Here is a 13160-nt window from a genome sequence, read left to right on the forward strand (position 1 = left end):
GAATCATTTCAGATGTGGAACTGCAAAAGAACCTTGAAAATTAGTTGGACTGAATTAAACGGACTGATAAAGTAAGGAATGAGGAGGTTGTCTACAGAATTGGTGAGGAAAGGAATACATGGCAAACACTGACAAGAAGAAGGGACAGGATAATTAGACATGTGTCAAGACATCACCGTATACCTCCCATGGTGTTAGAGGCAGCTGTAGAGGGTAAAAATCTGTAAATGATACTGATATTGGAATACATCCAGCAAATAACTGAGGAGTTACGTTGCAAGTGCTACTCTTGAGATGAAGAGGTTGAATCATCCACAACCGGAGAAGGAAAGGAAATGATACTCCACTCGTTCAGATGGCATGTTCTTGTTATTTCATTGGTATCAGGTAAAATTTACAACGAACTTCCCAGTATGAGCCTACTGATCAGTATGATTTTGCACCCCATCTGGCATGGATATATAAACTGATTTGGCTGGGAGGGCTGTCATAAAGCTGTTGTATCATCTACTGCGGAACGATGGCCCACAGCTGTTGTAACGTGTCCTACCTGTCCTGGATTCTAACTCTGGGACGGAGCTAACGTCTGAGCTGTTCCCACATATGTTCTATCGGAGACAGAACTGGGGAACTGTCTGAGCACGGCTGTGCCTCAGTATAACGCAGCAGTTCATAGACACACATTCCGTGTGTGGACAAGCGTTATTCTGTTGAAAAGTAGCACCACGATACTGTTGCCTGAGAGGTAACACATCAGGGCGCAGGATTTCCATCAGAGTTATTCAGTAACCACCGGCTATGGCCTAAGGTCATACCCGGTGGCTTCCCACACCAAAACATTGGTAGAATGTGACCTCTACGCAGGTAGTCGTCACACTCGAAGACAATGGTGACCCTGGATAGCGCAGAACACAGAACTGCGATTCGTCTCCGAGCACAATGGGACGCCGGTCCCGTGATCACTCAAAACCCAGTCGTTTGTATTGTATTAACCGCAGCCTGCGAATGGGACGGTGATTCCCTATTTAGGCTGCTAATAGCCTGTGACTACTGAAGCGGGATGACACAGAATGTTGCATTATTCTTGGAAGTCAGGCGTTGGTGTGAAGGGGTACGATGTGCTAGGGGTACAGTGTGGCAATTTTCTTTATGGTGGTCGGACGTGATCGGCTGAAACCCGGGCGACGAATATGCTTGCCCTAATGGTCCCATGTAGTCCAGCTTCTTGCCAATGTAATATCCGAGAGCCCAACATATCTAGATACGCACGATTCGACCAATTGGAGACCCACAATGAGAGCACTTTCAAACCCCGTCAAGTGCTGATGACGTTGTTTTATACGAGTATGCTATATGTTCGTGTCCTTCACAGTGGTCACTAAATATCGTATGCTGTTCACGCCTTTTATAGACCCCACCAGCCTGATAGCCAGTGCAGTAAGGTTCGTCTGGTGTTCCTGATGCCAGTGTGATTTTCTTTCAGAAGAACACGACTACAACATACATAAACAATTTTTGTAGTCCTGTCTTCCTCAGTTGCGTGTAATATTACGGTATATTGATAATTTTTACTTATGGACCGTCTGAAGCAACTGAATAAAACACAATTTTAGTGCCATACGCGTTTCGCCTTTATTTTCTGCAAGGCATCGTCAGTGGCCTGGAATATGTACATATGTTAGCTATTTAATTTACATTTTTGTCACTGTGTCTATAGGTTATAAACAGTTCTGGTGGTTGGTACTTCCTATTATCCAACAGAACTGTTTATAACCTATAGGCTCAGTGACAAAAACGTAAATTAAATAGCTAACATATCTACATATTAGAGGCCACAAATGATGCCTTGCAGAAAATAAAGGCGAAACGCGTATGGCACTAAAATTGTGTTTTAATCAGTTCCTGTCATACGGTCCATAAGTAAAAATTAACAATGTACCTTAATATACAAACAATATTCTCCAAACGATGGCATATCTGCTATAACATGTATAAATACTGAAGCTGTTTTTATTGTTACGCTTATACAGCACGATCCAGTGAGATTAATGTGACCACCTCCTACGCTGACATCAACGTTCAATAACTGCTCACACATGGCAGGTGGCAGCACTAGCGGTGGAGTGTATACAGAGTTTTCTACCGTAAATAACTGTTTGTCCGGTGCAAATCACAAATTGTTTCAAGCAAATGTTCTTTAGCCGTCAGGGGGACACCAATCAGTATGATTGCTTCGTTGCAGCTTTGTTTTTTACAAAGATATGAACAGCGGTATGACTTTTTAAATGGCACAGTGTATTTTTCATTTGGTAATTCATTTCCTCTCCTAAAGGTCTAATGAAAAATGTATCACAGTGTACCATTCACTGAAACACAACGTTATTAATTACATAACACAACACTGATTTTGAGCCCGGAATCACAAACTCTTCCACTTACTGGAGTTGTCAGAAAACAAATGAATACCAAGTAAAAACACAAGACAAAATTGACTTTGACTCTCATGTACCACTGCCCAGGAGTAGAACGTTCAAAGGTGCTCACAGTGGTGACCAAACACTGGTGCACTCGTTGAATGAAAGAATTATTTACTGCTTACAGTGTTGCCTACTGAAGAGAATTACAAGCAAGCACGATACGTTCCTGCATGTCCTTTGGCGTTGTTGGAATATCGCGATAGACGTCATCTTTAATGCATCCCCAAAGAAAAAAGTCGAGAGGATTTAAATCAGGAGAGCTAGCAGGCCAAATAACTGTTTCTCCTCGACCAATCCATCTGGCAGCATACCTTCGGTTCAGAACACGGCGTGCACGCAAAGCATTGTATGCTGGACATCTACCGTGTTGATACCACATAAGCATTCTGGTTCTCAGCGGCACTTCATCCAGAAGAGGAGGAAGACTTCGTCTGAGTAAGTTGGCATACGCTGTGCGGCTTAGACTGCCGTTGATGAAATAAGGGCCAATATTTGTAGTACCAAGCATCCCACATCAGAAGATAACTCTCCATTAACGCTTATGTTCCACCTGTCTAAGCCATCGTGGGTTGTCGCTAGATCAATAATGCATTTTTCTTGTATTTACCTGTCCTTTGTCTGTGAAGAACATTCATCGGTAAATAGAATATTGGAGAATGAGTTCGGGTTGGAGAGGATTTGTCCACTGACAGAACAGTGCACGATCCTGGAAATAATTCCCATGCAATTCTTGATGTAGATGTACATGGTAAAGACGGTACTGGTGACGTGTAAGAATACGATGTACAATGGTTTTAGGAATACCAATCTGGTATTCAAGCTGTCGTGTGCTCTCATGTGGATTCATAGCAACGAAAGCGAGAATAGTAACTTCGGCAGCTTCATCTGTGCGAGTGCTATGACGATTGCGTTATCGTTGATTGAAACTTCCCGTTGACTGAAGCGTCGCAACAATACGAGAAAACTTCCGTCGGAAAGGTGGGTTCTTGTCAGGTTATCGCTCTATGTACAGTTCCGCTGCATGCGTAGCATAGCGCCTACCTAAAGCAACAACAATAAAAGAAACGTTGTGTCGATGCAGTTTGTAGGAAGGACTACACAATATTATTTAAAAGGACTAAACTACAGTACCAAATTTACCCGTACGTAAGAAAACAGTATTGCAATTACTGTTCTGCTAACTTACATTCCCCATAGATGAATATCACTTCTATCTTCTCTTCGTTGGTGTACAGTCTACTCACACAATTCTACAACTGACGACGGTTGACGGAATGACGGGTGTGCATTCTACTTATGTTTACATTTGTCTTCTGTCAACGTCAGCACGTGGATGTGTTCCATTACCCCGAGTACCTGCACTAAGCGCTGGGAGTGTCAACATCAGTGTTGTGTTATGTAATTAATAATGTTATGAATGGTACACTGTGATACATTTTTGAATAGCTCTTTAGGAAAGGAAATGAATTACCAAATAAAAAATATAGGGTGCCATTTAAAAAAGTCATACCGCTGTTCATATATATGCAAAAAGCAAAGCTACAAAGAAGGCAATAATGCTGATTGATATCCCCTGACGGCTAAAGAACATTTGCTTGAAACATTTTATAATTTGAATCTGGACAAACAGTTATTTAGTGATGTCAAGATAAATGGGACACCCTGTATATAACGCATCGAGGATAACACAGCGATTAGTGATGTTGTCGTAATAGATGGGAAAAGGAGCGATTTATCTGACGTCCAAAAGGGTTTGATCATTGGCTTTGGGGCCAAGCATGGAAGCATTTCCGAAACGGATAATTCTGTAAGCAGTTTCCGTATCGCCATGGTTAAACTGTACGGTGTATGGCAAAATGGCGCTATCCAAAACCGACGCCGAGCTAACAGTCGTGCACCACGGACCATTAATGTCAGGGATAGATGACGGCTACGGCGATATGTACAGGCGAATAATCGTGCAACTGACTACCCACTTTCCTGCAGTGCTCTGTCCAGTGTCATTATCCCCATCCACGGCTTAAGTGTTTATGGTAAATTGACAAAATGACAATATTCAAATTCAAATCCCAACAATAAACTACAAATAAAAAATGACAATCTACAAACAAACCGATAGCAACCGGAACTCCATCATGCACAATAAAAACGCTACGAACTTGTGCACCAACCTAATATTTCCTTGATTACATAATAATGAAAGTTACTACCTCTAAGAGTTAAAATTTGTTGTTTTGCTAGTATTAACAGCTAACTGTTTATATACATCCACAAAATTTATTGAGGGTTATGCATAATTGCCTTTGACTATGGACGTATGTCATAGGAAAGGGAAAAAAGGATCCATGTTTATTTGAATACACTTTGCTGCATCTTAAATTGGTTAATCCCACAGTAAAACAGATTGTAGAGTAACAAAACAAATTTTATTAAAAAAACGTAGGTTGCGGTACAGCGTTTAAGCATGAAGTTCCTTCTCCTTATCCTCGTATTTTTTGGAGAACTTCCCGTCGGGGTCATACTTGGCCTTCAGCTTTTGCCACGTCTCTTGCTTGTGGTTGATGAGATGTTTCAGAACTTTTCTCGAGCCCTCCTTCTGACTGTCGCTGCATTTGGAACATTCGTTCTTCAAAGCATCAGGAAGGACTTCTGCAATGAAGAAAACAACCTCTGAAGTTGAACTAATATTTACTTCACTTCTTCGAAATAAAATGATCAATACACTAACAAAAATCACATGTAAAAACTAAACAAACGTCGTACAACACTAGGAATATTGTGTGCCAAGGATATAGTGTTGAGAGCTTCTGGATACAACAGAATACATCAAGAGATATTAATTTTCTATTGGAAATCATAGGCATGGATTGTTTGGTTAGACATTTTGTGGTGTTATGTTCTAGAAGTTAGTGACTCCTGAACTGTAGTTATACTCCTGTGTAGTTCGCCAAATGGTAGTTAATCTTCATGACTCAATCTAATCATTTACAGTAACATTGGTCGAGACCATCCAAACACAGTTTAGTGAGAAATGGGTTTTTATAGGAGAACCTGTTAGTTAGACACCATGTTCATTAGTCCATGTTTATTGTAGACTCTGAGAAGAATTTGGTGTACTTCCAAAAAAAGTTATGAAAATTTAGTGTCTGTTATTATTTCACTATCATACGGAATGTAGTACTTCCAACTTTGGGTCTTAGACAAAAGTAGTTAATATTCCTATACAAAGGAACAAAACTCGTAAAAGTTCCCTTACCATATACTATATCTCTTCCTTGTCACCTGAATGTATTCTATAGAGGAAGACGAAGTTAAAATAATATACATAAGTTTACATGCACGATAGCACTAAAGCTTTGTATAGAGTTGTAGATGAGACACCTTAGAATTAGCCACGGAGTAACGGCTTTTCACTAAGCGTATATATGTATTATATATAGTACCAAAGAACGTATTCCTTGATACTGAAAAAACGTGTCTTACTACCCTTTGCCTTGCTTGCACATATATCCTTTGCCGATCCTATGGAAAGCAAATTTGTGGGAAACAATAGACAGCCTAAATCAAAATACCTAAAAACACATACACAAACAAACCACCACACACGTGCACACATAAAGAAAGAGAGAGACAGAGAGTAGAACGTCGAATTTCCAGGTGCCAGTGACTATCGTTACACAAATCCTTCAAAAGAAAATTTACATACCACAAGCGGATTCGTTACGAGGTTGAATGGTAACTAATGCGTCAAAGCCCATAGGAAAGGCACCGTAGTGACGCCACGGAGTGGCATCAGCGTGTGAACTCAGGTTGCTGTTGAACGGGTAGCCTGGCCTCAGGCGTTGACCCCCATAACTCAATACACTTTACTCTGACTTTACGCACGGTCTGTCATGTTCCATTCTCGTGTAGAGGAGGGGAAAATTAATATCTGTATGCATCTTTATGTGACCTAGTTTCTATTTTTCTCATATGTGATATATGTGATGACTGCAACAGATATGTCGTTCTATCTACGGTTCCCCATTTTTTAATTTTATTTAACAGTGAGTTCTGTCACCTTTCAGTACATCCTTATCTAATTCTCGTGGTCCGAATAACTCTTCCATGACTTCTTTCGACGTACTTTGTCAAGATTATAAAATAAAAATTGCATATATTATTGTAATATTACTATACAAACAGCTGCACTAGAGTTTTATAAGTGGTTCAAAGTCCTCTTAACAAATCAGTCTTAAGTTCGCAATTCATACTTCTGATTTCATTTCTTAATTCCTTTAAATATTAATTTATATTGCTATTATATCAAAGAATTTACCAACACTAGCCATTTTGTAGTTTGGTACTAATGGTTTCTTTATTTTCTTTACGTATATTATTACTTTTGTTCATTTTAATAGATTAAGTGGAAAGGCTATTATTCTGAATTTCCATAAATTTATCAGCGGTGAATATTGATGGTTAGGCAACAGGATGTTAGTTATTAAAATTTTGCAGACACTTACCGGGTTATCATAACCTACTGTGTACTCCAATTAATTTTAAAAAGTCATGTACAAGTTTCCTGATAACTGAAGCTAGAACACCAATTTTCCGAAAGAATTCTCGTTCCATTCATGACGCTATCACCATGTTACAACACTGAAATTCTTCACCGTATGTGAATGCTACAGAGTTGCCATTTAACATTATAACATAAAAACACGAAAATTCAACATGATTACGTTACCATTATATCGATATGTCAATCGTCTTTTACTAGTATATGATACGAAAACCGTATGCTACTTTGATACTTTCCTGACTGCATGCATTTACATTCTACGCGAAGATCACGAATAAAAGTTCTGAAGACAATAGTAGAACCATTCCTTCAATGTCAGCTTCTATAGTGTACTTTGACGTGTGTCCAATAAGGTTATCGATTACAATGAAGTGTTTTCAGACTGCTATGTTGTTAGTGACATAGTACACTGCTGGAAATGGAAAAAAGAACACATTGACACCGGTGTGTCAGACCCACCATACTTGCTCCGGACACTGCGAGAGGGCTGTACAAGCAATGATCACACGCACGGCACAGCGGACACACCAGGAACCGCGGTGTTGGCCGTCGAATGGCGCTAGCTGCGCAACATTTGTGCACCGCCGCTGTCAGTGTCAGCCAGTTTGTCGTGGCATACGGAGCTCCATCGCAGTCTTTAACACTGGTAGCATGCCGCGACAGCGTGGACGTGAACCGTATGTGCAGTTGACGGACTTTGAGCGAGGGCGTATAGTGGGCATGCGGGAGGCCGGGTGGACGTACCGCCGAATTGCTCAACACGTGGGGCGTGAGGTCTCCACAGTACATCGATGTTGTCGCCAGTGGTCGGCGGAATTTCTGAGAACGCATGCTATTACAGCGTGATTACCTGTAAATACCACATTCATGCAATAAATGCTCAAAATGATATCCGTCAACCTCAATGCATTTGGCAATAAGTGTAACGACATTCCTCTTAACAGCTAGTAGTTCGCCTTCCGTAGTGTTCGCACATCCATTGACAATACGCTGACGCATGTTGTCAGGCGTTGTCGGCGGATCACGATAGCAAATGTCCTTCAACTTTCCCCACAGAAAGAAATCCGGGGACGTCAGCTCCAGTGAACGTGCGGGCCATGGTATGGTGCCTCTACGACTAATCCACCTGTCATGAAATACGCTGTTCAATACCGCTTCAACCGCACGCGAGCTATGTGCAGGACATCCATCATGTTGGAAGTACGTCGCCATTCTATCATGCAGTGAAACATCTTGTATGAACGTCGGTAGAACATTACGTAGGAAATCAGCGTACATTGCACCATTTAAATTGCCATCGATAAAATGGGGGCCAATTATCCATCCTCCCATAATGCCGCACCATACATTAACCCGCCAAGGTCGTTGATGTTCCACTTGTCGCAGCGATCGTGGTTTTCCGTTGCCAAAGAGTGCATATTATGCCAGTTTACGTTACCGCTGTTGGTGAAAGACGCTTCGTCGCTAAAGAGAACGCGTGCAAACAATTTGTCATCGTCCCGTGATTACTCTTGTTCCCAGTGGCAGTAATGTGCACGACGTTCAATTCCTGGTGCATATAAATATGATACGGGCGCAATCGATGTTGATGTAGCATTCTCAACACCGACGTTTTTGAGATTCCCGATTCTCGCGAAATTTGTCTGCTACTGACGTGCGGAATAGCCGCGACAGCAGCTAAAACACATTCTTGGGCATGATCATTTGTTGCAGGTCGTGGTTGACGTTTCACATGTGGCTGAACGCTTCCTGTTTCCTTAAACAACGTAGCTATTCGGTGAACGGTCCGGACACTTGGATGATGTCGTCCAGGATACCGAGCAGCATACATCGCACACGCTCGTTGGGCATTTTGATCACAATAGCCATACATCAACACAATATCGACGTTTTCCGCAATTGGTAAATGGTCATATTTACAAGGGTAATGTATTACGAAGCAAGTACCGTCCGCACTGGCGGAATGTTACGTGATACCACGTACTTATACGATTGTGCCTATTACAGCACCATCTAACACAAAGCTAAAAAAAGTGGTCCAACTAAAACATTCATATTTCCTTACGTACCACACGAATATGTAATAAAAAATGGGGGTTCCTATTTAAACAAAGGCAGTTGATTTCTGTTTGACCTATGGCAGCACCATCTAGCGGTCCAACGATAGCGCCATCTGGTTTCCCCCTTCAAGCTAGACAAGTTTAGTTGTTTCTAGTTTTTTCGTTTGCCGCTTATTTCGTGAGATATTTGGCCCGGTTACTATAAATGGACCACCCTATATATATATCCGTACACCTGGCAGGAAATTTACAAGTTCGTGGCGCGGTCTATCGGTAATGCAGAAATTCAATATGGTGTTGGCCCACCCTTAGCCTTGATGACAGCTTCCACTCTCTCAGGCATACGTTCCATCAGCTGCTTGAAGGTTTCTTCGTAAATGGCAGCCCATTCTTCACGGAGGGATGCACTGAGGAGAGTTCTATAGAGGACGTGTTCAATAGAATCCAGGTCATGACTCTGTGCAAGCCAGTCTATTACAGGGATGTTATTCCCGTGTAACCACTCCGCCACAGGCCGTGCATTATAAAAGGGTGCTCGTTGGTGCCGATAGTCGCAGTCGCCATCCCCGAATTGTTCTCCAATCGTGGGAAGCAAGAAGGAGCTTAAAACATCAATGTGAGCCTGTGCTGTAGTAGTGCCACTCAAAACAACAATGTTTGAAAGCCTCCTCCATGAAAAACGCGACCACAGCATAGCACCACGCCTCCGAATTCTACTGTTGGTACTAAAAATGCTGGCAGATGACGTTCACCAGGCATTTGCCGTACACACACCCAGCCATCTGATCGCCACATTTTGTACCGTGTGTGTGTGTGTGTGTGTGTGTGTGTGTGTAATTAGTAAGCACTGTGCAGGTGTGCATGGAACATAATCTGAAGGCCACACTAACCCCTCGTCTACATGTCGGTGCTTATATGCCCACATTGGTGTCGCGCTGGGTTGCATTATGTTGCCGCAGCACTCTCAAATGGTAACTTGTTAACTGCCCTTTGTACCTACAAGTTAGATGAATAACATGCAGCACGTCGGCACAGAGGGGTAGCCTACAGTACACCCAACAGTACCTAATGTCGCGTCATACACCAGACAGTTCTTGCCCAAGCAGCATTTCCAAACAAAGAAATGGTATGCTTCAGACTGGGTGCCCCTTTTACCACCCTGATAACCTGTCCGTTGTTGTGGAAAATACCAGTCATCTGTTCCCGACAAAGCGTGAAGAGACGCCCTCAAGTTGGAGCCACACATTTCCACAATTCCCAAAGGTACTTCCTACAACGACCCCAGTAACAGTTCACTACATTTTTCTTCCTTACTAGAGCGTATTAGACAGAAACAATATCAAACTAGAAACAGTTCTCAAGTACCACTACCTGCAAATCTGTGCAGGTGATAGATCATTTAGAGCATAAAAAATCCTCTTCCCTGAACCTTCAACAATGACAACGCATCTGTAGAAGTCACGCTGCATTTGATCTGAAATGAGACTGTTTCCAATAATCAGAATATTTCTTGCATAGCGCAGAATCTGCGTTCGTACAGTGAACTGACAACGGAGAACCTGAAGCCATTATGAAGAGCACATATTATATTCAAATGGTTCAAATGGCTCTGAGAACTATGGGACTTAACATCTATGGTCATCAGTCCCCTAGAACATAGAACTACTTAAACCTAACTAACCTAAGGACATCACACAACACCCAGTCATCACGAGGCAGAGAAAATCCCTGACCCCGCCGGCAATCGAACCCTGGAACCCGGCCTATTATATTCATAAACTATGCAAGAGTCAACAATATCTGTTCTCGGTACGTTGTGGTATTCAAACCACTCCAAACGCAAATTACCAGCTCTAACCATAGGAAGGTGTATTTGTTTATGCTGTTTAGGATTAAGAGAGGCTTTCAGCAAAAATTCAACTGACTGACTGCCAACAGAATTTTGTGAATTCCTAAGGGACCAAACTGCTAAGCTCATCGGTCCGTAGATTTACACACTACATAAACTAATTTAAACTAACTTATGCTGAGAACAACACTCACACCCTTGCCCGAGGGAGGACTAGAACCTCCGGCGGGAGTGGTTGCGCAGTCCGTGACATGGCGCCTCTAACCGGGCGGCCACTCCGCGAGGCTGACTGCCATTAGAATTCAGACGAAAATGCATCGTATTCACAGACAGTAAGAATGATCTAGGTTAAAAGTAACTATATTCGATGGCATCTACCGTACCGTCCAGAAGAGAACATCGCAAAATTTTTAACGTTGTCGTCTCTTAATGAAGCGCAAGTTAAGAGCCTACTGAAAAAGCTTTAAGGAAGATACAAAGTGCATACGTAGGACGATAGCAGACAAAGTAAGAAACGAAACAGTGTGATGCGAACTGACAATAACACCAGCTGGATGTACAATGCGTAAGTATAGCACACTACTAAAAATACTTGCAAGGATGCACAACTGCTGGATTCCCACGTGCATTTAATTTTGTTGGTAGCTGGGAGAGAGGAAGGAACACCCAAAAAGAGATGTCAGACGACATGGAAGACAGCGCGTGACGTGTAGCAGAAAATAGTAAGTTTCTTCATATCTAACTCATTGTCCACATCGAACTGGTAGGAAGGGACGGAAATGGAACACCACAGTAGTATTTTCAAGCTATTTATTTTTCAGACGACTAGTTTCAACGCAGAATTTGCATCAACCTTAAGTCCTACTATTTACCAAATTAGTGGCTCATATATCATACAGCTCATACAATAACCAGGGGATGTTGGCCGCTATTCATGATTAGTGTATACTCAGAACATGTAATCACGTAGACAAATAAAGGATCATTGTAAGCATATTATGCCCAAGTGGTCGCAGTGGTGACTACACGTTCGGAACATAGACTGCTGATGAATAACTGCCCACGGCACCTAGTTATTAATGGGTCCCATGATACGTGAGGCGATGACTCGAAGCACTTATTCGGCTAACTGTAGGCCCTGAAGATGACGCAAATGTTGCGTTTAAACTACTTGTCTGAGTAATAAATAGTTTGAAAATACGGCTGTGGTGTTACATTTCATTACTTACATTATCAGCAGCTGTACGAAGTCACAATAAGGATGAAATTCGCTATTTGAAGGGAGGTCAATGGAGGCCGCTTCTTCATTGGCGAGCGACATATGGATTTTTATAGAGCACAGATACTTGTCGTGGAGCAACAGCCGCGAGTGGCCTGCTGTTACACTTACTCTTCAGCTCCTTGCCGTCAGCGGTGCAGCTGGCGTCTCCATCCTCGAGCAGACACTTGACGTAGTTGTTGAGCAGGCGGTCGTTGGCGAGGATCTCGTCCAGGTTGACGTTGTCGTACTTCGTGGTGTACTTCTCTTCCGCGGCAGCCAATGCGATGACGGCGAGCGCCGAAACAAGCAGCAGGGTGGCCTTCATGGCTGCGGCGGGCGTCCACTGCGAATGCTGCGACGCGGCTGCGGCACGCATATATAGGAGCAGCTCCTCCCACTGGGCCCGCGCACGTTTCTTTTCACCTTCAAGGGTAACGCATTGCGTCACAACCGCAGTGTTTTTTTTCTGTTCTCTGATGTAGGAACTGCCAACTTTCATGTCATTTCACAAAATTTCGTACTCTTCACATTAGACAGTTAATTAGTTCGTCCTAAGCTCTCATTGGCCTTCAAACTGATTGCTGCTGTAACAACTTTTGAAAATGACATGGGGTCCGAAAAATGTTGGGACAGTAATTACTTTTTTTCTGCAAACAGAGCTCTTACTCGAACAAATACGGTACACAGATATTCCCTAGCTCACTACACGCAAACTATTAGTCCTGCAGAAAGATTAACGGGACCTTCTTGTACGAAATTTAACGTAGTTTCGGGTAGAGGCTGTAGACTTCGATTCATTCAAGAAAAACGTAAGAATAGTCACCTTAACTCGTTCTTCTTGAATAACTCGAAAACTGTCGCATCCAGCGAAAACGTATCCCAGTACAAAATTACACTACATGAAATTTCCTACAAAAACGTCCTGATTATTTTTTTCTGTGCGCAGAAA

At 42.3% G+C, this 13160-nt stretch overlaps 1 protein-coding gene across 1 annotated transcript; it reads right to left on the bottom strand.

Annotated features, from left to right (window-relative positions):
- Positions 1–4881: 4881 nt before the first annotated feature.
- Positions 4882–12593, bottom strand: LOC126273126 (ejaculatory bulb-specific protein 3-like). The gene is made up of 2 exons (XM_049976583.1): positions 12341–12593; positions 4882–5126 (listed from the first exon to the last, which is right to left on the bottom strand). The coding sequence occupies exons 1-2, from the start codon at positions 12585–12587 to the stop codon at positions 4936–4938; spliced, it is 438 nt and encodes a 145-aa protein (XP_049832540.1). The 5' UTR covers positions 12588–12593; the 3' UTR covers positions 4882–4935.
- Between the last annotated feature and the right edge of the window lie 567 nt (positions 12594–13160).

This window comes from Schistocerca gregaria, chromosome 5 (assembly GCF_023897955.1).
Source record: "Schistocerca gregaria isolate iqSchGreg1 chromosome 5, iqSchGreg1.2, whole genome shotgun sequence".
Taxonomy (NCBI): domain Eukaryota; kingdom Metazoa; phylum Arthropoda; class Insecta; order Orthoptera; family Acrididae; genus Schistocerca; species Schistocerca gregaria.

Bases quoted from the DNA above. Each gene is read 5' to 3' on its own strand.
- LOC126273126 (XM_049976583.1), bottom strand. From the start codon at position 12,587: ATGCGTGCCGCAGCCGCGTCGCAGCATTCGCAGTGGACGCCCGCCGCA. The intron at 5,127-12,340 runs GTAAGTGTAACA...TCTTCATTGCAG, and splicing joins TGACGGCAAGGAGCTGAAGA to AAGTCCTTCCTGATGCTTTG.